The sequence below is a fragment of the Lontra canadensis genome, unplaced genomic scaffold (assembly GCF_010015895.1).
Source record: "Lontra canadensis isolate GAN:19392208 unplaced genomic scaffold, GSC_riverotter_1.0 scaffold5, whole genome shotgun sequence".
NCBI classification, from domain to species: domain Eukaryota; kingdom Metazoa; phylum Chordata; class Mammalia; order Carnivora; family Mustelidae; genus Lontra; species Lontra canadensis.
This window is the reverse complement of record NW_022630999.1, coordinates 6,874,447-6,900,361: the sequence shown is the minus strand read 5'-3', so window position 1 is coordinate 6,900,361 and position 25,915 is coordinate 6,874,447. Positions and strand designations below refer to the sequence as shown.

Below are 25,915 nucleotides of genomic sequence, written 5' to 3'. Positions count from 1 at the left end.
TATTGAAAGAAAGTGACTAGTGGAGAAAGGTTAAAGAAATAGGAAGGGGACAAATATGGAAATGAGTTTCAGTAGAGATATAGATGTAGACAGAGCTAAAAATACAAACATAACTGTAACTGCTTCATGCAATGATCTTAACCTAAACATTTTTTAAATAATTCTTTCTTGCTTGTAAGCAGTGAGGAAAGTTGTGTGGGACTGTCTAAAGCTCCAGGTATTCTGAGAACTGTACAAAAAGCTCAGTGAAGTCTTAGACGTGGTATTCGTTGGCTGCCTCTGCAGACTTTGGCCATCGTTAAGGCGCATGGCCCCACAGTGAGCCTGTTGCTTCATCGGGAAGACCTCTGTGACTATGCCCTTGACCAGGTACCCTGGCTCCTGAACCAGTATAAAGACAAAGAGATTGATTTCCACGTCACTCAGGTAAGAGCCACACCCTCAAGGAACCTATTCAGAGAGTCTATCCACAACCATCCTGGAAGACAGTAAGTCTCCAGAGGTCCTAAGAACTGAGATACCGGTTTGGGCAGTTGAACTTAAATACTTTTTGAGAAACATGAGGTAGAGAAGAGGTGGGCATAGCTGGATGATGGAATATCCAAAAAAGGGATTAAGAATTTTCTTTTCAAGTTGCTGAGGCACTGACTAACGCAGGGAGTTCAGAATCACTAAAGAAAACTTGTGACTGCAGGAAGGTTATGGGTTTGTTCTCCTCACAAAAAACGTAATTATTTGTCTTCCACATCTTGTGCTGCTGCTTCATGGGCAGCCTCCAACTAACCTTTGAGAGCTTCCATTCTAGAGTCTAAAACAAATACTGACCGCGGTGGTCCTTTATGACACTGCCCTTCCAAAGGGCTTGAGAAAGACCATCTTTATCAGTTTGCTCCACCAGGTAAGAAAACCCTGCTGTCAGATCTGATTGCTTCATTTCCTCTGGTTTTCTGTTTTTAACATCTGCCGCCTGATTCTTCTTTCTCACTCAGGTGTGCAGAGCTCCAGAGCCTCCTACGAAGGAAAATGAAATTGAAGCTTCAAGCTGTTTCCTCATTCTAGGTAGGACCTAACAACCAGAGGGTTTTTAATAAAAATGTCTCGCAGTGATGATGACAACAGTGATGAAGGATGTGCAAACTGTCGCATTAGTTATTACACACACACAGACACACAGACACACACACACACACAATTCCTTCAACTCATGGTATTGTGTGCCTCTCCCTATCCTCCCAGTCCCAAGAGAAGCACAACAGATAGGTAACCAATCACCCTGGTTTGCCTGGAACTAATGGACTTCCAGGGATAGAACGTGCAGTTCTAAAATCAGAAAATTTCCATACACATTTTGAGAATTAACCCCTTTATCAAATACATGGTTGGTAAATATTTCCCCCATCCCATATGTTGCTTTTTCATTTTGTTAATGGTTTTTGTGGGTTTTTTTCTGCCGAGCAGAAGATTTTTGGTTTGATATAGTCTTGCTTGTTTATTTTTGTCTTTGGTGCTTCTGCTTTTAGTGTCAAATCCAAAAAGTCATTGCCAAGACCGATGTCAAGGAGCTCACCACCTATGTTTTCTTACAAGAGTTTTATGGTTTCAGGTCTTACTCTCATGTCTTTATTTTGATTTGTTTTTTGTATATGGTATAAGGTAGGGATCTAGTTTCACTCCTTTGCATGTGGCTGTCCATTTCCCAGCATCATTTATTGAAGAGACTATCCTTGCACTGTTATGTATTTTTTACTCCTTTGTCAAAAATTAACGGACTACATATGCATGAATTTATTTCTGGGCAAAATCCTAGGGATTTGTGAGTTGGCAATCCTAGGGATAGGAAATGCTTTTTTCCTTGGTATTTGAGCCTATTTCAAACTGTGTCAAACCCAAAGTCACGCCATTTCTCCCTCATCATCTCTTAATATCTATTCCTTGTCTCCCTCTCACTCTCTTCTTCACTCTTTCCCCTTCCTTCTTGTTCTCACATCACCATCCCACCCACTGTCTGGTTAAAATACCTGGTGCAGGTCATAGAGGAGGCACTAAGTTCTCGGAGTCAGCATACAAATTATGTTCCAACATAGACCCTGAAAAGTAAGGACCAGAGCAATCCCATGCCTCCCATACCTCTACCTCCACCCTCCCCAAAATATGTCATTTCTACTACTTCACTGCATTACCTTTCTATTATGTTCTAGTTATTCCCTATTATGTTCTAGTTTTTCCTGTTTCTATTCTATCCTCTGTTCTATGCCCAACCTATTACCTGCTTCACTCAACCTCTAATAGTTCAAAACCAAACAACTTTCCTCCAATCAGGCCTTTTCTCTTTCTTCCCTGCTTCCTGCCTTACCTTGTAGCTCCCCAGCTTCCCAGCTGGTGAAGCATCACTCCAGTCTCCGCCTCCATGTTCACAAGTTGTCCTCCCTGTGTCTCCTCTCCTTTTCTCATCTCATACTAAATTAGGGCCCACCCTAATAACCTCATCTTAATTTGATTCCATATGTTTAAAAAAAAAACTAACTTCCAAATAAAGTCATATTTATACATATGAACAGATGTGGACCTAGGTATATAAATCTCTCTGAGTGACCAAACTGCTTAATTTTGTGATACTAAAGATGCAGTGATGTAATAAAATCTAGTTACCAACCAAAGAGTGACTTTGAAAATCTCCATGGAATTCTGCTTTTCCCATTCACAAGTGTTTTATCAAAGATGAAAATGAGTTCTTATGACTCCAGTATTTCTTAAACCTGCAGCCCATTCCAACCCTGCAGACCTGATGGAATTTTTTGATGAAGAAATGAGGAGTAATAATGAAACCACTCGAATGGGAATTTTGACTTTGCTAAGATCGGCTATCAATGCTGAGGGTAAGCAAAGAAATGAAGCCAGAGTGGTTTATTTTGTCCCAAGAAGCAAACTGAAGCCTTTGCATTCACTAACTTTATCTATGTCTTTGGGGTGTTTGTAGAAGATCATATTCAAGTAAAGCTCTGTCTTTTTGGTCATCTACAATCTGCTACTTTAAGATTTTATTTTATTTGAGAGGGAGAGAAAAAGAGGGTGTGAAAGCATGGGGGAGGCAGAGGGAGAGGGAGAAGCAGACTCCCCACTGAGCAGGGAGCCTGATGAGGAACTCGATCCCAAGACTCTGAGCTCTTGACTTGAGCTGAAGGGAGATGCTTAACTGACTGAGGCACTCGGTGCCCCTATAATCTACTACATTTTCAGTTTCCTCTCTTCTTTTCAGTTACCTCTTCTTTCATGATACTTATGGATATATGTAGGTGAGAAGAAGTAGAATTTTTGAAAATCAAATTTAGAATTTAGAAGATCTAGTAGGCTGGCCAAGTAGCCCAATAAATAGGAGGTAGGTGGGAGGAATGCACAATATTCTAGAGATTAGTGCATTGAGAAAACAGCAGAATTTAATGAAATAGCATATTTCATTAATTCCAAGAAGGACATATTTTCATGATATTGGAATGCATCTCATAATTGATAGCATCTTTAATTATAATCAGCCACTATTAGCTTTTTTTGGTACAATATAAAATAGTGGTATCTCATAAGATTGATGGTATCTTGGATTCAATAAAATATGAGAATTCATTTTTATCCTATATTATAATAGTTCAAAAAAATTAAAAAAATTCAGTTATCCCTGAGATTTACTGAAGAATCAGCAGACAAGAAATATGAAGTAGTCCCACAAAATTTAAAACTAATCCATGGGCGTGATGTGTTGAGTCCACTTTTGAACCTAACATTTTAAACAAGATGAAACCTAATATAATATGGAGCAAAGAGAGCAATAAATATCTTCCAAAAATTGAAAAAGAAGAGAGGTGTCTGAGTGGCTCAGTGGGTTAAGGTCTGCCTTCAGCTCAGGTCATGATCCCAGGGTCCTTGGATCAAGCACCATTTTGGGGGGTCCCTACTCAGTGGGGAGTCTGCTTCTCCCTCCTCTTCTGCACCGGCCCCCCTGCTCATGCTCTCTCTCACACTCTCTCTCAAATAAATTAATAAAGTCTTTCAAAAAATGGAGAAGAGGGTAAGAGGAAATTGAATAGCATGAAATGTTTTGGACAAAAGATTTTGCAATTATGTGCCATAACTCTAATGGGTTTTCATCAATCCTAGAACAGACTGTACTCCTACTGAACTTGGCCTCTTAATTTCTCTCCCTGTCCTTCAGAGCCCAAGTTGCGGGATCACATCACTTCAATTGAAAGAACAGTCAAAGTTGTCATGGGTGACCTCAATATAAAAGTAAGAGAAATAATGGGGACTTTGATTTTGTTGATGGTAGTTTTAGGAATTAATGAAATGATTTTGATTCTTTAAGAGTCTACTTTAATGATGACAGGCCTGTACCCCTGAAACAAATAATACATTATATGTTAATGAAAAATTTAAAAAAAAAAAGAATCTACTTTAAGATTGCTTTATAAAGAGCTCAGGGATGAATTCTAATTTTAATAGAAATCAATCTTTCCCCAAAAGATAAGCTATATCAAGGTAAAGTTCTAAAGTACATTCAGTTCAAGGGCTTCTCAGTAGAAAAAAAGATTTTTGCCCAGAGCATTACACTGCTACTCTCTTCAAATAGTTTAAAAATTGCTAATTATAAAAATAACGTACCTTCCTACAAAAAATAATAACCCCTAAGTCTGTTTTGTTTTTGTTTTTGTTTTAGCTTAGATATCTTATTTTCCAACTAGGGAAGTCTAGAGCAAATCTTGCACATATATTGCACTATATTTCCTGATTATTTGATTAAAGTCCATATTAGAAAAGATATATAACTTGTACTAGAATGAACAAAAAAATAGAAATTACTGCATCTTTTTTTATTAAAATCATATTTTGTTTGGATCAAAGCCCTATACAGAAACCAATGAAAAGAAGAAAATTCCCCTACGAAACTTTTATCTGTAATGACTATAACAAAAGTTAAGCAATAAATAACAATAATTATGCTAAGTGGAATAAATCAGCCAGAGAAAGACAAATATATGATTTCACTCATATGTGGAATTTGAGAAACAAAACAGGTGAACACAGGGGAAAGTAAAGAGAGAGAGAGAGAGAGAGAGAAGCAAACCATAAAACAGACTCTTAAGGATAGAGAACAAACTGAGGGTTGCTGGCGGACAGGTGGGTGGGGGATGGGTTAAATAGGTGATGGTCATTAAGAAGGGCACGAGGCATTATATGTAAGTGATGAATCATTAAATTCTACTCCTGAAACTAATATTATACTATATGTTAACTAACTAGAATTTAAATTAAAAATTAAAACAAAAATAAATATATAAGACATAATAAATTTTTTAAATTAAAAATTTTTTAAATAATGATGTAATTATAGATAAAAGCTCAGCCCAGGAAGTGGCCTAGCCAATCAAAAAATGACTAAGAGTTTAGGGTAAAATGAAAAGGGACAGAAACTTTAAGGAAGTCTAACTCCCCAGGCAAAAATAGAGAATTATAACTTTTTTTCCCCCTCATTTAGGTAGACTACTGGTGTATTTATGCTATTTACTACCTTGTGGCCCTACCTCCCTATTCAAAATTATTCTTTTTTTCCAACTCTCCATTATAAGACCCATTCAGTAAAGAATTAGATCTGAGGGGCACCTGGGTGGCTCAGTGGGTTAGGCTCTGCCTTTGGCTCAGGTCATGATCTCAGGGTCCTGGGACTGAGCCCCGCAACAGGCTCTCTGCTCAACAAGGAGCCTGCTTCCCACCCCCACCCCACCCCCACCTGCCTTTCTGCCTGCTTGTGATCTCTGTCTGTCAAATAAATAAATAAAATCTTTAAAAAAAAAAAGGAGTCACTTATTAGATCTGAGTTTTCTATCCTCCAGGGAAGCAATCCAATAAACAAACTTAATTATTTAAAAATTATAGTACAGGTTCATAATCCCTTGTTCTAAACCCTGGGGCCAGATATATTTCAGAATTCACAACCTTCCTGATTTTAGAAAGACATTACTGTGACTGTAGCCACAATCAAACTCATTAATATCTCTGCAAGAAAATACGTGCAGATCTACACTACATAGATTAAGTAAAGACTACAAACAGTTTTAAAATAGTTGAGTTGGGTTTTGCCACCTAATGAGTTAGGGCCAGACTCAAGAAACAAAACACCAGCATCCAGAGTTTTTTGGGTTTTGAAATTGTAGATAAAGGATTATAGATGTGCAGTTCATTGCGCTATTGTTCACTGAGAATTTTAAAAGCAAGACAGTGTTTTAATCCATAATACCAACCTTTCATAATGTACCGTAACAGAACATATGTCTTGGGAGCAAAGGAGAATAATTTCTGCTTAAAGAAGGAAATTCCTGTAATCCTTAAATCATAAGCTATAGCTGGCTTCCTGCTCCATCTATGTAGAGTCCCACCATTCAACGGATACTCCTTTTTGGGAAGGTTCTCACAAATGATCCATGAAGGTTAAAGAATAGGAGAAGCTAAATTATTGTTCTGCCCAATGCAGTAAAATGCTGCAAATGCATTTTTTTGATTCTAGGTGAGGAATTCCACTCTCCTCCTCATTCAAACCATGTGTGAGAAATGCTTCATTGAAGCCCGGGAAGGATGGCCACTGATTGATTATATCTTCTCCCAGTTTGCCATGTCCACAAAGAACCTGGTATGAAGAGGGTGCAGCATTGAAAGCTACCCTGTAACAAGGGCAGTTAACTAGGGCTCAATTCAATGACTAATTTAGAAGTTATATTTCAGTCTTATCACTTTTATCAATAAATTTTTCAGCCTCTAGCCTTCTGAGTTCTCTTTCACTGGTATCACTTACAGCTTATGATAAATTCGAGGTAGGTGAAATCATGGTTTTTCCCAGAGGAGGCAATCTATCCTCAAAGGCTTGAGACAGGGGTGGAGAAAGTGAATTACTTCAGAGAAAACAGAAGACAACCATACTTGCCAAATGGGGGTTAACTTCCTAAAAAGCATGTATGTAAGATGGGGGATCTTAGTAAGTCCATGATAGCTGAAATCACAGTCCGCTCCACTAAGAGGCTGTGTCTTTGAAAATTTTGCGCCTGAGACAATAGCAAAGGCCTGAGAGAGAGAGGGAATGTCCGTAGTTCGAGAACCGTCACAATTTTGGTTTTTCTGCTTTATCCAGCAGTGTCTGTTCTAACCAATTCCTCCAAGGTGCACTTTAAAACAGAAATTAAGTACTGAAGACCAAAATTGCTGCATTCCATGAGCCCCTTGAGTGACTATATTGTCCTCCCCAGAGTCTGAGAACACAACCAAGTAAGGTCAGAAGGAACCAATAGGAAGGATTATTAACAGGTCACCTGTTTCATCTTTCTTGAAGGAAAAACCAATGAAACCTAAATCCCATGAGATTGAAAAGGGAGAGGAATCTGTCCGGGAAACAAGCCTCGAGGTCTTAAAAACCCTAGACCCACTGGTCATTGGAATGCCCCAGGTAAGTGGTCTTCTGTCACGACTGACAGTTACTTTGATCATCTCTCTAAAGCTCTGCCCATTTAGGAGTAAAGACATGAATTTGTCCTTCATGTGCTGTCATCAGCTTTTTGATGCTCTGATGCAATGAAGTACATTGCAATGCTCAGTGCCCAGAATCGAGTAGTTCCTCAAAAGCACCTCTTAGTCCCCTAGCATACCTAGACATATTGTCAAGTGGTGAGTGGAGATTCTAATTCAGTGAATGCTAAACTTTCCCCATTCATCTGGGAAGGTGTTGAAAGCACACATTCTCGGGCCACAGCTGACACTTGAAAATAATCTATACCTTAATGGGAGGAGCCTTGGAATCTGTATTTTTCTTAAGCAAAATAACCTGAGAAAGGATTAAATGGCCAGAAATGCATGGCATGGACAAGAGACAAGCAACAGACCAGTTTAAGTGGATCAGAGGCTTCATCTAGGATGGCATTTTAAGGTGTGATTCTTGGATTATCTAAGGTATTAATTTAAAACGCAGATGTCCAGGCCATATCCCACATCTACTGAATCAGCATTCTGTGCTTAGAGCCCATGAATCTGCATGCAAACACGTCCCAATATATCTGCTGCGTACTAAAGTTTGAAACGTTTCCATGTAAAAGCAAATGATGAAAAGAAGTGTAGGACCAGACTCCTGTGGGCCTGAAATGCCAAATTCCTACCTTGTGACTGATGAGCCATTCAAAATGTTAAGCAAGTGCTATATATAAATATAAAATAACTGTGAGAGATCAGTGGATTTACATAGGAGCAGACTAAAAGCAAAGAGAGTGAGCACGAGATCAGATGTAACTCCCCGGAACTGAGCAGAGTCATGAGAGTAGGAAGGAAATATGGAAGAGCATGGAAGATCTTATAATGAAAAAAAAAAGACAGGGCTTGGGGATTAAATTTGGATGACAAGAAAAAGGGAAGGGTCCATGTTGAGCCCAAGGTTTCCATGAAGACAAGGGAGTTTTCCAGAGAATATGAAACAGACTGACTAAAGAAACCAAGTGTTGCCAGAACTCCAGAGCAATAAGGTCAGCACCTAGAGCAGCCCATTCACTATCCATTCCCAGTCATTCTCTCTGAGCAACACACTCCAGTCTTGGGGTTTGGAGACATACATGACTTATTTTGGGTTGCCACACTGACAAAGGGCTTGGTGACCCTTGGTGAGTGGAGCCCAGGTGTACGAGACTTCCTTCCTGCACTGCCTAGAACACTTCTTCACAAGGAAAAATTGTCCTGCCCCAAATTCCAGCAGCAAACCCATGCAGACATGCTGAGTAACACTCACTACAACCAGCACCTGAACATGAATGTGTACATGAATGTGAACATGAATGCAGAGATTTCATTTTGATTTGGCCTGAAGAGCAAAAAAATAACAGGTGAGAGAACATGCTCTTCATCAGAGGGAGAAATCATAGACAAATCCGAAATCTTTGCATCTTGCCTTGCTTTCCCCAGGTGCTGTGGCCAAGAGTCCTGACTTTTGTAGTTCCTGCAGAATATACAGGAACTCTGGACTACCTGTTTAATATCATCAGAAGCTTGATTATGGCAGAAGAGAGGAAGAAGAATGATGCCAAGGAGTCAACAGCACTTGTCATCTCCACCGGAGCTGGTGTGTGCATTCAAAAACAAAGCAAAACACTTCTTTTACGAAAGGCTCATTTCCAGAATGGCTACAGTGCTTTGCTTATATACCCAACCCCAATCTGAATTCTCTAGCCCCCACAGCAATAATGGAAATCACTTTCTCTTTCCAGTGAAACTTCCTTCGCCCCAGCAGCTCTTGGCCAGACTTCTGGTGAGTGAGTTATGAATAACTAATATGGGATAAATTTAGGCCAATATAGATCATTCAGTTCTAAATAAATCTCAATAAAAATTACACAGCAAGTCCAAACCAAAAGAAACACTAAAATGGCATAATAAATGTCCTGCTACACTAATGACACTCATTAAGATTATTGGCAAGATTATCTTCTCGCTCTGAAATGCTCATTAAACTTAATTTATTATTTTAAAATAAGCATAGACTGAATTTGATCTCCAAGTACCATTCAAATAAATTCCACATTTATTATTTAGATTTCCTTCTTTCCTTTTCCCTCCCATATGTAGCATTTGCTCAGATAACCATTTCCACGTGTCTTTATTTGATCAATAAATGTATCTAAGTGTTGGTACCTTCTATTTATTTTTGGTTGATGGTTTCTATATCTTTTTCCCCTTTATCCTCAGATGCAAATTGGCGGGGGGAGGTTGTTTAAGTATTAGCTTTGCTCTAAAATAAGAAATAGGGGGCGCCTGGGTGGCTCAGTGGGTTAAAGCCTCTGCCTTCGGCTCAACTCATGATCTGGGATAGAGCCCTGCATCAGGCTCTCTGCTCAGCGGGGAGCCTGCTTCCCGCCGTCCCCCCCCCCCCGCCCACCTACATGTGATCTCTGTCTGTCAAATAAATAAATAAAACCTTTAAAAAAATAAGTAAGAAATAGACTGATGTTTGAAAGATGGTCTAATGTAGGAATCAAGGGCATCCAGGACAGCGATAAAAGGAAAAGGCAGGTGGACCTTTTAAATACCCCTGCAGTTGATTAACTTTTTATCTTCCATTTTTCAGGTAATATCTATGCTTGCCAGTTTAGGGAAATTATGTGGGGCTAGTGCAATAGGACTTTTGAAGATACTGCCTGAGATAATTCACCCCAAGTTGGTAAACCTGTGGAAAACACGCTTTCCTGAGCTCCTGCAGCCTCTGGAAGGTACAAGGGAATGGAATCAGGGCTTTATCGAAAGAGGCAAAAACATAAAGAAATGAGGCACCACTTCTCTGCCTGAGGTTCATTTGAGGCGATTAAAACAATGAACTTGATGTGCAAAGTAGACAGCTATATTTTTTCCTTGATTCCTTATGTTCTAATTCTCTACCACATACTTGTACTACAGGAGGATCCAGTGGGTAATATTCTTAGCAGAAACTTTTACTTTTGCTCTGGTCTTTTTCTTCTATTTAGACAAACTCCCTTCTGGTATTGTTCTAAAAAGTCATTACTATTTATGTTAGAATATTAAAATATGCTCATTACAGTAGTTACTGTTGAAGTTAACAAAAAAAAACCTAGATTTGTAACATGGACTGAAGACTTTTTCCTGTCTGATTAGCACTTGAAGTTGGCAACATAGTAAATTTCATCTGAAATAGTCATCTTCTGTAAAGCTTAAAGTGGGGCTTCAGCATTCAGTGGGGACCTGGCAAGGGAGAAACAGAGTCCTGACTTTATTTTCTATTTCTATTTTCTGTTTTTAATTTCTATTTCTAGGAAAGAACACTAGCATCGTGCTATGGGAAACCATGCTGCTTCAGGTAACGGTAGTGTCTAGACTAATTGTTGATGATGGGATGATAAAAATCAGCTAGAGTCATGCATCTTAACTAAAAAGATCCAGATACCCAAGGGCAGTAAACAATGTTTCTTTTCCTTAGGAAAAGGACTAGAATGTTAGAAGTGATTGCTTAAGAATTACAGTCTCTACATCACCATAATTTGAACAATAATCTTTAGTCTTCGATTTGGTTAAGAGTTAAGATAGTATTGAAGATTTTAGGGTGCCTGGGTGGCTCAGTGGATTAAGCCTCTGCCTTTGCTTAGGTCATGATCTCAGGGTTCTGGGATCGAGCCCCACATCAGGCTCTCTGCTCAGCAGGGAGCCTGCTTCCCCCCTCTCTCTCTGCTTGCCTCTCTGCCTAATTGTGATCTCTCTCTCTCTCTCTCTCTCTCTGTCAAATAAATAAATAAAATCTTTTTAAAAAAAGATAGTATTGAAGATTTCACTTACTCATATTTTCCCCTGTATCTATCTTAAATCTTCTCTAATTTCCAGTTTTTCCTCTCCTTATAATTGCATTCTTTTACCATTTAAATAAACACAAATTGACATCATTTCCACTTCTGTGCTTCTAAATACAACTTTGTTTCCTCACCTTTCTGCTTCTCATTGTGTTTTTTCCTGATTTCTAAAAACCAAAGAGCCACATTAGACCATTTTTCTAGAAAAAAAATCCATAAAATTTCTGGACTTTGGCAACCAGTTTGCAACCAGTTACAAAGATCCAAAATCCCCAAAATGGTAAAGTGCAAGTAGGAGCTGGGCATTGGCTCTACAGAGAGGATTTTGATTTCAGGAGACTACAGGAGGTCAAGGAGCCCACAGAAAGGGATCTTTTAACCTAGCATGGTCTCAGTTCATAAGCTGTTTACATAGAAATTAACTATGGCTTCTTAAAAATGTCAAGTTTTAGTGACCTTTCCTCATCACCTCCATGTTCCATTAACTGCCCCTTCTAGAATCAGAGTCTCTAAGATGGTTTCCTGAGAACTGGTGTGTTTTAAAGACTCCCACAAATGATTCTTAACCAATATGAGATTTGAAAGTAGCTGCTCTACTTTCCTGGTCTTTAATTCTAGGATCTACCTCTCCTCCTGTATTCATGCTTCTTTTATCATCCCCCTTCTCTTCCTCAAAATTCCTACCTTATTTTCCCCAGTTACCATTTTAAAGTAACTATTCCAACTAGGTAGGAAAGTTTTCTCTCTAGAGGGAAGCCTCAAGAACATTCTTTTCCCTCTTCCAATCTTGAGTGTATTTCTATTTAGCCTTCTCCCAAAACTGTTTGCATGTACCTCCTTCTCTCAGACTTCCAAGGCGGTTTAATTTCTTCTCTTCAAACGGCCCACTCACTGAATGAGCTCCTAAGAGAATACCTAGAAATCTTCATGGGCTTTGACACCAAAAGTCCTTTTCTAAACTCAAAGTTGGGAAAATACAGGAGAAATAATGGACTTCAGAAATTGCAATGGATTTTGTCCTCCAAAAAGACAAAACACCTTTTCATATATTGTTCAGTGAAGAAGGAAATAGGTTCAGATGGCTGACTGAGGCCTTGGCTCAGAACAATTGGTGAAACTAGGAATGTTTAGTTACTAGAGTTGAAGTTAGCAAAATGTACTTGCACATTTAATTGGTTCTTCAAGGCATTTTAACTCTTTATTCCAAAAATGTCCTTTCTTTTTCTTTTAGTATGTAGTAAAACAAACTAACATTGACAAATAAAGCTTTTTCAAATCTGTTTAAAACTTGAAAAATGTAAAAAAAAAAAAAACAAACTTGAAAAATGTTAACTTCAATTTAAGTTTCAAAGTGGATTAATTTCTATTTTAAGACTTTGGGTAATTTTTTTATAAGAGGAAAAAGGAAGGCACTTACATGGAGTTTGTTCCACCTTCTGAATAACTTGTTCTTACTGGAAATTCAGAACATAACAGCATATAGCTATTAAAATAAATAAAGAAAAGGGCGCCTGTCTGGCTCAGTTGGAGGAGAATGTGACTCTTGATCTCAGGGTTGTGAGTTCAAGCCCTACATTGTGTGTAGAGATTACTAAAAATAAATAAATAAATAAACTTATAAAATAAGAGGGAAAGTTCCCTCTTACTTAATAAGAAGGGAAATAATGAGGTTTTTTTTAATGGGAAAAGGAATAATCTCATTTATTATATATTTTTACTTAAAAAATTAAGGTAACAGGAAAGTACTAAGAAAGCACACTAAGCGGTTGTATTCATATCTAACTTTCACTTCCTGCAACAGTTACTCAAAGAATCTTTATGGAAGATCAGTGACGTAGCTTGGACCATTCAACTGAGTCGAGATTTTAAGGAGCAAATGGGCAGTTACAGCAACACCTCCCTTGAGAAGGTTGGTTTTTCAACTAAGGGACTTACTTTCTACCTTATCACCTAACATGGCTGCTCAACTTCCAATTGGTCTGACTACCACCAAAAAGAAGGAGAAATCACCTTCTCTTCACCTCGCATTTAACCAAAAACTACTCATAGGACAGCACCTGTCTACAAGGAAACCTGAGTAATGTAGTGCCTTTAAGATAGATATGTACCTGGCTGAAATGCAGGTGTTCTGTTTTAGAGAAGGGAGAAAAGTAGATAATGAAGACAAATAGTGGTCCCTTGCACAGCACTGGTTTAATGTCAGTTTATTATTTTTTTAAGATTTTATTTATTTATTTGACGGACAGAGATCACAAGTAGGCAGAGAGGCAGGCAGAGAGAGAGGGAGAGGAGGAAGCAGGCTCCCAGCTGAGCAGAGAGCCGATTCGGGGCTCGATTCCAGGACCCTGAGATCATGACCTGAGCCGAAGGCAGAGGCTTAACCCACTGAGCCACTCAGGCACCCCGAATGCCAGTTTATATCTTGGTTTCCACTGGGCCAGTTTTGTGATGCTGGCTACGAGAAACAATCTACTACAATTTAACAAAAACTGAGAGCTAAAAGAATGCTCAAAGGCCAGCTGTCTCCTTCCTCTGTCCCCAGATGGCTTCTACCTAACCCTCTGCATTGGAGCCATTCATTCTAAAAGGGGTTTGAATCCAGCTTCTGCGGTTTACTATGTATGTAAGTGTAAGAAACTTACTTAACCTCTCTGGAGCCCCAGTATATTCATCTAAAATGGAAATTATACCAGGCTCTGAGGATTGAGGTGATATAAGGTTTCAAAAAGATAAAGTATATAAAGTCCCTAGTGAAGTAAGTACCTGGCCGAAGACTTGTGCTCAATAAAGAGTAGATCAATGTTATAATTATGGTTCTAACATTTCTCATTTTTTTTTCCTGGAAAAACATTTCCTAACTCATCAGATCTAGTGTTAAGTGTCTGTTCTAACAAATTATTTATTATCAACTTTCAACTCTCCTATGCAATATTCAAAATTCCTCTCACTGGTTGATTCTCTAATTTGGTAGAGTACTGATTCTCCAAATTGGTCTATCAAGCCTACAGACATGCTCTTCAAGAGGATTTGGTGAGCAATGCCTCATCGTCTCATGTACCAACTAGACTCATGCATCTCATGTAATACCATCCATCCAACAGCTTCCAGATTCCCGAGATGGGTCCAAAGTCATGTTGATATGGATAGGCAGAGCAATTCAAGCAGTGAGCTGCTTAAATGATTTTCAGTCATTATACTTAACAACGGGAAAGTAAGAGTATGCCAGTTAACTCTAGCTGCATAGCAAACTACCCACTAGGGGCTTAAAGCAATAGCTACCTACTTGGTTTCTAAGTCCGCAGGCTGACAGCGTGGGCTGAACTCAGCTGGGCAGCCATATGGTCTCAACTACTCCCACTGGCATATACTGGGGTTTGGCTAGTCTGCCATGATCTCAACTAGGTCAACTTGTTTCTGTTCCTTGTGGTCTCTCCTCCTCCAGTTGGCCAGCCCAGGCTTGATCTCATGGTTGTGGCCGTGAAGTATACAAGGTCTCTTGAGGTCTAGGTTCAGAAGAGGCACACTGTTACTTCTGCCACTTCCTGTGGGCCAGAGCAAATCACCAGGCCAACCCAGACTGGAGGAGTGGCAAAATAGACTATACTAATAGGAGGAGCTGCAAACTCTCACAGTAAGGAGGCATGGATAGAGGTGAGATAGAAAGGCTCTGGCTGTTTTTGCAATTGACCACATTTTTTCCCAGTTCTGGGTTCCTGATTTCTGGAATTCCTCTCCAAGTCTCAAAGGAAGAATGCACGGTACACTGAATCTGACCACCATCAGCAGAGAAGCAACAGCTCATCAGTATGGGGGAAGGGGAGGCACTGAGGCCAACTCTTTACACAAAAGTCCCCTTCATAACACTGGGTTTTTTTCCTGCAACACAGGACTTTTCCAGACTTTCTCTTGTACTTCCTCCAAGGTGGAGTTAAACAGACTCTAGCAGCTTTAACCCTAATTAATATTTACTCCTGTGCAGTACACAGTTTTTCTCATCATAGTTTACATTGTCATGGGGGCTTTTTGCCTGGAAATCCAAGAGCGCAATGGGTGCTGCCTCATCAGGTTCTTACCTGGGCAGTTGTTCCTCCTGTTCTGTTACCTCACGCACACCACACACCCCTAGCTGCACTGATCTGTACAATTTCTCCTGAATGGACTAACTGAACTCTACTGGTTGCTACCAGGTTTTCCTTTCCTCCTGTGCCATAGATTCCTTCTGATCCATAATGACCACTCAATCACTACAATCCTTCAGGCCCTGCAGAGTCCTTGAAATAAGCCTGCAACTGGCCAGTTTTTTCTCATGTGTGTGACCAGATGGACATTTTAAATAAGGAGATGATAATTTGATATTATACAGCTACAAATGATTTGAGTCTTAGGAAACAAATTAGGACTTCATGACCTCATTTTTCTAGCCATATGGCAAGTATCTTCTCTTGTGAATATTTTCCTTGTATCTTACTTCCACAAGACTATAGATCTGTTCTATATGTAACACACACATGTATACACACATGTACATACACGTATTTACATCCAGGCATATGTTGTGGTGTTCAAACAGATGCCACTCTTGTGCTACCCCGTTCCCTCAGCCTTACTTCTAAATCTTGTATGGCTTGTAATGAAAGAGAAGAGGAAGCCATGTCTGTTCTGCTCACCTTTTCTCCATCTGGACATTACAGAGGTAACCATATTAGGGCTTGTGTAATGAATCCAATATTCTCACCAACTCTAAGGGATGTGGAAGCCACAGAATGATTTCCCACATACTCTCTTGTCAGTGTTCTTTCATTGGGAGTTTTCCTTCCCTGATTCACTCAGAGTCCCTTACTAAAGACACAACATGTATGTAAAAGTTCCTGTATGGCATTTCTCCTTCACCTGAATACCATGCTATAGAACTTCTGGACAACTCACCCTACTCCTGAGAGAGAGATAATAGTAGAGATGGCAAAGTATTATTTTCAAAACTATTATAGGTTAAATTTCCTAAATAAAATAAGTTGATATACTTCGGAGGTTGAGAATATCTGATGACATCATCTTCAAATAATCTTATTTTCATTCGTATATGTATCTAAAATCATTTGTTGAACATTTATTAGCTACCAGGGACTATACACTGAGAGTGACCATAAGACCCTCTGTTATGGAGAACTGAAATGCTGAGCACAAAGACAAACAAGAAAATTGAATGTTACAATAAAGAATAAAAGGTATTATCATGGCTCAGCACAAGGCCTAGAGGAATAGGAAAGAGCACTGGTAAGGACAGTCTTGCTGGGGAGGGTGGGGGTGGGGAGAAAACACTTGCAGGAAGAGATAATACTAGAAGTACATGTTTATTAAGTAGCTAAATTTCCTTCCTTTGGATGACTGTTTTAACACTTTCCACTTTTCATTGGAGTTTTTCTTTCCAATCTTTAACATGCTGTTGCTTATCTTTTGTCTTCTAGAAATTCCTTTGGAAAGCCTTGGGAACCACCTTAGCATCCTGCCAAGATATAGACTTTGTAAGCTCACAGATTAAGGAATTTCTGATTGCTCCCAACCAACTGGGGGATCAGCGACAGGTGGGACCCCTTTCTCTCAATGTCCTCTTATGATGATGGTAATGAATTCCATCTGGAAAGCCACTGGCAGGTCTTATGACAATGTCTTACTTACCAAGAATTCATGGATACATTCAAAATAATCAAACAGAATTTTTCAGAAAAGTGGTGCTTCCCTGTTTAAATATCAATGCTTCATTATCTTTTTATTTTAATTCCAGAATATTTATCATACAGTGTTATATTAGTTTCAGGTGTATAACGTAGTGCTCATCGTGATGTGTACTCTTAAACCCCTTTACCTATGGAACCACAAAAGACCCCAAACAGCCAAAGCAATCTTGAAAAAGAAAAGCAAAGCTGGAGGTATCACAATTTTCAGACTTCAAGTTATATTATAAAGCTGTAGTGATCAAGACAGTAGGGTATTGGCACAAAAATGGACCAGACACACATCAATAGAACAGAATTGACTACCCACAATTATATGATCTATTAATCTTTGACAAAGAAGAAAAAATATCAAATGGAAAAAAGTTTCTTGAACAAATGGTGTTGGGAAAACTGGACAGCAACATGCAAAAGAATAAAAGTGGACCATTTTTTTTACACCATACACAAAATAAATTCAAAATGGATTAAAGACCTAAATGTGAGACAGGAAACCATTAAAATCCTAGAAGAGAACACAACCAGTAACCTCTTTGACATCAGCTGTAGAAACTTCTTACCAGATATGCCTCCTGAGGCAAGGGCAACAAATGCAAAAATACACTTTAGGGCTTCATCAGAATGAAAAGCTTCTGCACAGTGAAGGGAACAGTCAACAAAACTAAAAAGCAATCTACAGAATGGGAGAAGATATTTGCAAACAACATATCTGGTAAAGGGTTAGTATCCAAAATATATAAAGAACTTACAGAACTCAACACCCTCAACACCCCAAAACACAAATAATCCAGTTACAAAATGGGCAGAAGACATGAATAGACATTTTTTCAAAGAGGACATAGAGATGGCCAGCCTCCCCTCTGGTAGCCTTTAGTTTGTTCTCTATAGTGAAGAGTCTGTTTTTTGGTTTGTCTCTCTCTCTCCCTCTCTCTTTTTTCCCCCTTGGTTCATTTGTTCATTTGTTTTGTTTTAATTCTTAAGTTCTACATATGAGTGAAAAGATATGGTGTTTATCTTTCTCTGACTGACTTATTTCACTTAGTATTATACTTTCTAGCTCCATCCATGTTGCTGCAAATTTGCAAGATTTCATTCTTTTTTATGGCTGAGTAATATTTCATTATATATGTGTATGTATATATATGTATATATATTTTTTTTTCCCCACAACTTCTTTATCCATTCATCTACCAATGGACACTTGGGCTGCTTCCATAATTTAGCTATTATAGATACAGCTGCTATAAACATAAGGGTGCATATATCCTTTCAAATTAGTGTTTTTGTATTCTTTGGAAAAATACCCAGTAGTGCAATTAGTGGATCATAGGGTAGTTCTGTTTTCCTTTTTTTTTTAAATTGATTTAGACATGTATTGATCACAGCATTATTTATTATAGTGGAAGTGTCCAACAGTGAGGGGATAGTTATAATAAATATGGTGTATCATCCATGAAATGCTACACAATCATAAGTCATGTTTTTGAAAATTATTTAGAAATATGGAAAAGTGCTTTTAATATTAAGTGAAAAACATGAAGATACAAAGCTGAATATAGAAAGTGATCCTAATTTTTATAATTATAAAAACTGGAAAGAAATATGCCAAAATATTAAATAGTCATTATGTTTGGGTGGAAGATTCTGGATGATTTTGTTTTTTTATTAATTTTCTTTGATTTATATTTTCCAAATTCTATATCTGAATATATGTGGGTGGGGGAGGAGTTGGGAAGAGTTAAAATGTTTTGCTTTCCAGACATTTTTTATCAAGCGATGGGTTCTGTTTGATGTTAATGTGAAGAGTTTTCAGGAACCAACTTCTGTATCCAACTCTAACTGGATAATGATTCTTTGCTAAGAGTACAATAGAGTGTATCTACTGTGAAACTATATTCAGAAAAGGACTGTTTGTTATCTTTGATATCATTGATGGATGGATTTTAGCAGAAGTTCTGACTTCTTACTTTTTACTTAGTATGTTGTTATTATTTTTTTCTCTTTTTTTTCTTTTCAAGTTTTTATTTAAATTCTAGTTGGTTAACACATGTGGTAAAATTGGTTTCAGGTGTAGAATTTAGTGATTAATCACTTATATGTAACACCCAATACTCATTTAGCCCATCCCCTACCTACCTCCCTCCATCAACCCTCAGTTTGTTCTCTATCATTAAGAGTCTCTTATGATTTGGTTCCCTCTATCTTTTTCTTCCTTCTCATATGTTCATCTGTTTTATTTCTTGAATTCCATATATGAGTGAAATCATATGGTATTTGTCTCTTTCTGATGGACTTATTTCACTTAGCATAATACACTCTAGTTCCATCCACATCATTGCAAATGGGAAGATTTCATTCTTTCTGTGGTTAAGTAAATATTATAATACATCTTCTTTATCCATTCATCAGTCAATGGACATTTGGGCTCTTTCCATATAACTTAGCTACTGTTGATAATGCTGCTATAAACATCAGAGTGGTGTGTCCCTTCAAATCTATGTTTTTGTATCCTTTGGGTAAATACCCAGTAGTGCAATTGCTGGGTCATGGGGTACTTCTATTTTTAACTTTTTGAGGAAACTCCATACTGTTTTTCAGAGTAACTGCACCAATTGCATTCCCATTGATGGGGTAAGAGGGTTCCCCTTTCTCCACATTCTTGCCAACTCTTGTTTCTTATGGTTGTGATTTTTGCCATCTGATAGGTGTGAGGTGGTATCACATTGTAGTTTTGATTTGCACTTCCCTGACTATTGATGAGTGATGCTGAACATCGTTTCATGTGTCTGTTGACCATCTGTATGTCTTCTTTGCAGAAATGTCTGTTCATGACTTTTGCCCATTTTTAATTGGATATCTGTTTTTTGGTTGTTGAGTTCTATAAGTTCCTTATATATTTTGGATAATAACCCCTTATCAGATATGTCATTCGCTAATATCTTCTCCCATTCTGTGGGTTGTCTTTTAGTTTTATTGATGCTTTCCTTTTTTGTGCATAAATTTTTATTTTTATGTAGTCCTAATAGTTTATTTTTGCATTTGTTTCCCTTGCCTCAGGAGGCATAGGCAGAAAATGTTGCTAAGGCCAATATCAGAGAAATTATTGCCTTTGCTCTTTTTTCTAGGATTTTTATAGTTTCAAGGCCCACATTTAAGTCTTTAATCCATCTTGGGTTATTTTTGTGTATGGTGTAAGAAAGTGGTCCAGTTTCATTCTTTTATATGTAGCTTTCTAGTTGTACCAGTACCATTCTTGCCTCCTTTGTCAAAAGATTAATTGACCTTATAATCATGTCCCTATTTGTATGTATTTGTGCCAATACCATACTGTTTGATTACTACAGCTTTGTAGTATAACTTGAAATCTGGAGTTGTGATACCTCCAGTTTTATTCTTCTTAAGATTGCTCTTGCCAATTGTTTTGTGGTTCCATACAAATTTTAAGATTATTTGTTCTAGTTCTGTGAAAAATGCTGTTGGTGTTTTGATAGGAATTTCACTAAGTCTGTAGATTACTTTGGGTAGTATGGACATTTTAACAATATTTGTTCTTCCAACCCATGAGCATGGAATAGCTTCCCATTTGTGTCATCTTCAACTTATTTCAACAATGTTTTATAGTTTTCAGAGTACAAGTCTTTCACCTCCTTAGTCAAGTTTACTAAAGTTTTAGTTAATAACTAAGTATAGTTAATAATTATAGTTAATGACTAAATATAATTAACTATACCTAACTAAGTTAATTACTATATTAACTAAGTTAATTACCATATTAACTAAGTCAATAACTGTAGTATAGTTAATAATTAAGTATAGTTAATATAATAATTTTATTATTTCTGGTGCAATCATAAATGGGATTATTTTCTTAATTTCTTTTTCTTTTTATTATTATGTTCAGTTAGCCAACATAAAGTACCTCATTAGTTTTTGATATAGTGTTCAACGATTAATTAGTTGCATATAACACCCAGTGCTCATCACAATCCCTGCCCTCCTTAGTACCCATCACCCAGTTACCTCATCCCCTAAGCCCCTTCCCTTCTGTAACCCTCAGTTCAGTTCCCAGAGTCCAGAATCTTTCATGGTTTGTCTCCTTCTCTGGTTTCTTCCCATTCAGTTTTCCCTCCCTTCCCCTGTGGCCCTTGTGTTATTCCTTATGTTCCACATATGAATGAAACTATACGGTAATTGTCTTTCTCTACTTGACTTATTTCACTTAGCATAATCCCCTCCTTAGTTTCTCTTTCTGCTATTTCATGATTACTGTGTAAAAATACAACCAATTTCTGTATACCAATTTTGTATCCTGTGACCTTATTGAATGTATTTATTAGTTCTACTAGGTTTTTGGTAATCTTTTGGACTTTCTATACATAATATCATGTCATCTGCAAATAGTGAAAGTTTCACTGCTTCCTTATCAACTTGGGTGCATTTTATTTCTTTTTCTTGCCTCTTTGCTGTGGTTAGGATTTCTAGTACTTTGTTGAATAAAAGTGGTGAGAGTGAACATTCCTTTCTTGTTCCTGATCTTAGGAGGAAAGCTCTCAGTTTTTCACCATTGAGTATGTTATTAGCTGTGGGTTTTTCATATATGGTCTTATTATGTTGAGGTATGTTCCCTCTAAACAACCTTGCTGAGGGTTTTTATCATGAATGGATGTTGTGCTTTGTCAAATAATTTTTCTGCATCTATTGAAATGATTATATGGTTTTTACCCCTTTGTTGATACGGTGTATCATGTTGACTGATTTTTGAATATTGAACCAGCATCCTCAGATTAATATTTCATTTATTTAACCAGATTTGTAAAAATATTGCAAAACGAATTTCAATTATCCTTAATAAATATTTTTGACATATTTTGACCTTATATAATCAGAAGCTTCAAAATCATTGACTTTACAACCTGAAAATAACCTTACATACCATGGATTTTCAACCTAGAGAAAGCATAAGCCTAACCTGGGGAGCTTTTTCAAAGCAGTTTTGCCATTCCCTACCCTGGCTAGGCTGCACAATGTTTGCAAATGTGGAGAAAGGAGAGTGTATGTATTTAGAAAATAAAAAATAAATTAAAAGAAAAACTCCCAGGGCTAATAAAGACCACCTAGTATAAAAAAAAAAAAAAAAAAAAAAAAAACCTGTAGTATATTTTGTTATACATTCTCAGAAATTTTGAGATGTTTACATGATCCTTTCTTTCATATTAAATGTTCAGAAACCACTAGACTTACTGAATTTTTGAAACTGCTTTTTTATTATGTTATTTATTTTCTCCTTGTCAGATGTCCTGTTATCTTATTGCTCTTGGCAATTTTTCTAACACCATTTTCCCCATCCTGTTTGAAACTCTCCTTCCCACACAGTCCAATGACTTGCTCTCTCCTTTATTTCAGAACACTGCTCAATGTCACCCCTGTTTATGAAGCCTTCTCCATCTGCCCTATTTAATTGAGAACTCCCCCTAACCTGCAGCAGTTATTCTCTTTCCTTGTTTTCCTTATCTCCATAACATGTGTCACCCTCAAAGTACTAGATATTTACATGTTTACTGAATTTATGTGTTTATTTAATGTCACTTCCCTGTCACTTCCCCTGGTTGTGTGCACCACAAGGATGGGGAGTTTGGTGTGTGTTCACTGTTGCGTCCCAAGCACCTAGAAGAGTGCCTGACACATAACGGGTGCTCCATAAATATTTTTTGAATAAATGAATGGTTAAACTCAAAATTCCTATCTTTTCTGACTTTAGGGAATAACATCTATTTTAGGATACTGTGCTGAAAGCCACTTGGATACTGTTTTAAAAGTTCTTAAAACATTCCAAGATCGGGAAAAGTTTTTCATGAATCGATGTAAGGTAAAAAGACTAACCTTCTCTTCCAAAGCTTTTGGTCACAGCAAGGGCAAACCACACTGATTCCTTCAGTGAACATCCTTTTCCATATCATACTTGTCCCTCTCCCCAGGTCTTTATTCCAGGTGAGAATTGCCCAAGCCTGGACCCTGTAGAATGACCAGCTGTCTAACAGGTCTCCTCCAGTTTCTGTCACTAGTGCTGACCTGGAAGGTCCTAATGAGTTCTTTGTGTGCCTCCTTTTGTCCCTCTACCAGCTGCTCAGGCCTCATGGTCAGTTTCCACTGGGTACACTACACTTCCCCTGAAGAAAGGGGATTTAATAAATAAAAAGTAACCCAAGCTTTCTCACAGGGACCTCTTTTAAAGCCAAAGAGAGCCACAACACAGTCCCAGGTGTTTAAATTTGACAAGCAAGAGTATCAGTTTTAAACTAATTTTCATCATCCCAGTCCCATTTCTTAAACCCTGTAGTGGTCTGTAGAATTAGGAAACAACATGGAGGAAAGGAAACACCTTCAGTCATAGTTTTCATGTCTCTCTTTCAGGGTATTTTTTCTGGGAAAAAGAGCCTGACCAAGATTGATGTCATGGTAATCTATGGAGCCGTGGCCCTCCATGCTCCCAAGGGTCAACTCCTCACCAGGCTTGATCAAGACATTGTTTCCCAAGTCCTCTTTCTTTATGGCCAGTGCTCTCAGGTAACAGCGAGCACAGGGTGCCTCGATTTCCAGGCTAGGGTTCCCAAATCTTGGAGGGGCTCACCTCTTAGGAATATTCATGCTTAAAGGATACAGGCCAAAGGCAAGATAGCACCTGGTAGTTTGGAAGATGAGAACAGAAGAGAACAGAAAAATTCATTATGAAACAGGGTCAGGTAATTTGTTTCTTTTCTAAGACTTTAGGTAGTTCATGGCCTATGATACCTCCCTAGATCAAGTACCCATAGTGTTCTCCCCCAAGTCTGAACTTAAAATAATGACTCCAGTACTACTTTAGAGCAGCTGTTTCATTACTTCCCTGTTATAGTCTCTGAAATGTTACTAATGGTGGTTGTGTAACTTTTTACATGGTATAGATAAACCACCCAAAACAGTGCCTCACAAATAAGAAGTGCAATACATGTATTTTTAAAAGAATAAAAATACATCATTAATTAACCTACCCATGCTGTACCATTTTACACCCCCAACACACACATTCATACCAGTCACCCTGACTGTCCTTGTTCCTCAAACATGCCAGGAATATTCCTGCCTCAGAACCCCACAACTGAATTGGAATTCATCTGATCATTTCTGTCCCCTGTAGTACTTCTTATATCTTTAATAAAGTGCTTTAGATATATTGTCAACTTGGTCATTTTGCTGAGTAGTACCAGTTTAGCCACCTAAAAATCACCCTGGGTTCAAGTTTGAAATACAGCTTCCCAGAGCCATTTCTCAGGGAAATTGATTCAGTAGGTCTGGGTTGGAATCTGACATCTGTATTTTTAAGAGATTTAGAAGTGATTCTTATCCATCCGGAAGCTTTTACTGATTATGTGCACATCCACTCCCACATTAGATTGTCGACACCTTGATGTTATAGATTATACCTTATGCTCCCTTATCTCCGCTTCTTGCTCTCCACACCCCACCTGTTTGATAAATCTGTTCTTGACATGTATTCATGTGTGTATGTGATAAGAATGGAATCATAAGGAACTCGTGATATCACAGATATAAGTATATGCTAGTGGGAGGAAATAGGACAGTGATCCTCACACTTCAGTTGTCTGAAAATGACCTGGAGCCCTGTTAAAGAAAGAGATCCCTAATGAATCCCAGTCTTCAGAGTTGGATCTCTTAATCTGTATTTTTAACACGCCCCCCCAAAAGGTGATTCTGATGTACCCAAAATTTAATAAGCAAAACATAATTGAAAACGTAATTGAAAAAAGATGGTTTGTGTTACATTAATTTTAGTCAATCATTGAGGCAAATTATGATAAAAAGACAAGAGAAAAGGAGATATAGATGTTTTAGATAAGGATGACTGTACACTTTCAAGGTACAGTCAATTCTTCCATAGCACAACATATACACAAGATAGAAGAAGAAAAAACACAGGGATTATGGAGAAAACGAGGGAGGGGCACAATATTCAAAAACCCCACCAATGACATATAAAAAACAGGAATCTAATTTTATTTTTTAAAATATTTTACTTATTTATTTGAGAGAGAGATAGCTAGAGAGAGCAAGAGCAGAGAGCATGGGGGGTGCAGAGGGAAAAGCAGGCTCCCCATGGAGCAGGGAGTGATCCCAGGCCCCTGGAATCATGACCTGATCCAAAGGCAGATGCTTAACAGACTGAGCCACCCAGGTGCCCCTGGCATCTAATTTTGAAGACCATCTAAGAAGTTCAGAAACACTACAAAAAAAAAATATGGCACTTTTCTTGAAAAACACCGGAATGCACTTGGGAAAGTGATGAGTTATTGTGAAATGGTGATGGGAAGAAAGGTCATCTGAAATCAGCTAGAATGTCAGATTTGAATAGGAAGCAGCTCATACCACGGTAAACTGAATCAACTGACATGTTTGAGGTGTTCGTGTGACTATTCCTACACAAATCAGTTCAACTAGCTCACCTTCTGCTGTCATGGACAAAACTGTGCATAAGCAAACACAAAATTCAGAATATACTAGAAGTATTCACATATCAATTTCAATGAGACAAATTTCCTTTTCCAAGGCAAGCATCCCAGCAGAACTGATTGTGTCCCAGTTCCAAAGTCAGCTGCCCTATTAACTTTCACTTTACAGCTTTTCACTGCTCCTTCTGCCAAGAGCCTCTACTCTTCTTCTTACCAAAGTCTGGTAGAACCTCTTTAAATCATGAGGCTTGAAACCCAAAGCCTTGATTTCTTTATGCTGCTTTCTATAGATTAGACTCCCCTGGGGGAAAAGTCT

The 25,915-nt window shown here is 38.0% G+C and overlaps 1 protein-coding gene across 4 annotated transcripts in view; it reads left to right on the top strand.

Annotated features, from left to right (window-relative positions):
• Positions 1 to 25,915, top strand: part of MROH2B (maestro heat like repeat family member 2B) — a 63,035-nt gene that overhangs the window by 10,768 nt on the left and 26,352 nt on the right. For all 4 annotated transcript variants that reach the window (XR_004381949.1, XM_032851395.1, XM_032851393.1 and 1 more), the window contains 15 exons: positions 286 to 426; positions 806 to 898; positions 990 to 1,059; positions 2,763 to 2,876; positions 4,205 to 4,278; positions 6,551 to 6,673; positions 7,367 to 7,480; positions 8,977 to 9,133; positions 9,279 to 9,319; positions 10,136 to 10,277; positions 10,836 to 10,879; positions 13,165 to 13,272; positions 16,829 to 16,945; positions 22,854 to 22,961; positions 23,507 to 23,659. Coding sequence is in view for 3 of the 4 variants with exons in the window: in XM_032851395.1 (XP_032707286.1) it covers positions 286 to 426; positions 806 to 898; positions 990 to 1,059; positions 2,763 to 2,876; positions 4,205 to 4,278; positions 6,551 to 6,673; positions 7,367 to 7,480; positions 8,977 to 9,133; positions 9,279 to 9,319; positions 10,136 to 10,277; positions 10,836 to 10,879; positions 13,165 to 13,272; positions 16,829 to 16,945; positions 22,854 to 22,961; positions 23,507 to 23,659 (1,599 nt within the window). In the remaining variant the exon portion in view is untranslated. The remainder of the gene's footprint in view (positions 1 to 285; positions 427 to 805; positions 899 to 989; positions 1,060 to 2,762; positions 2,877 to 4,204; positions 4,279 to 6,550; positions 6,674 to 7,366; positions 7,481 to 8,976; positions 9,134 to 9,278; positions 9,320 to 10,135; positions 10,278 to 10,835; positions 10,880 to 13,164; positions 13,273 to 16,828; positions 16,946 to 22,853; positions 22,962 to 23,506; positions 23,660 to 25,915) is intronic.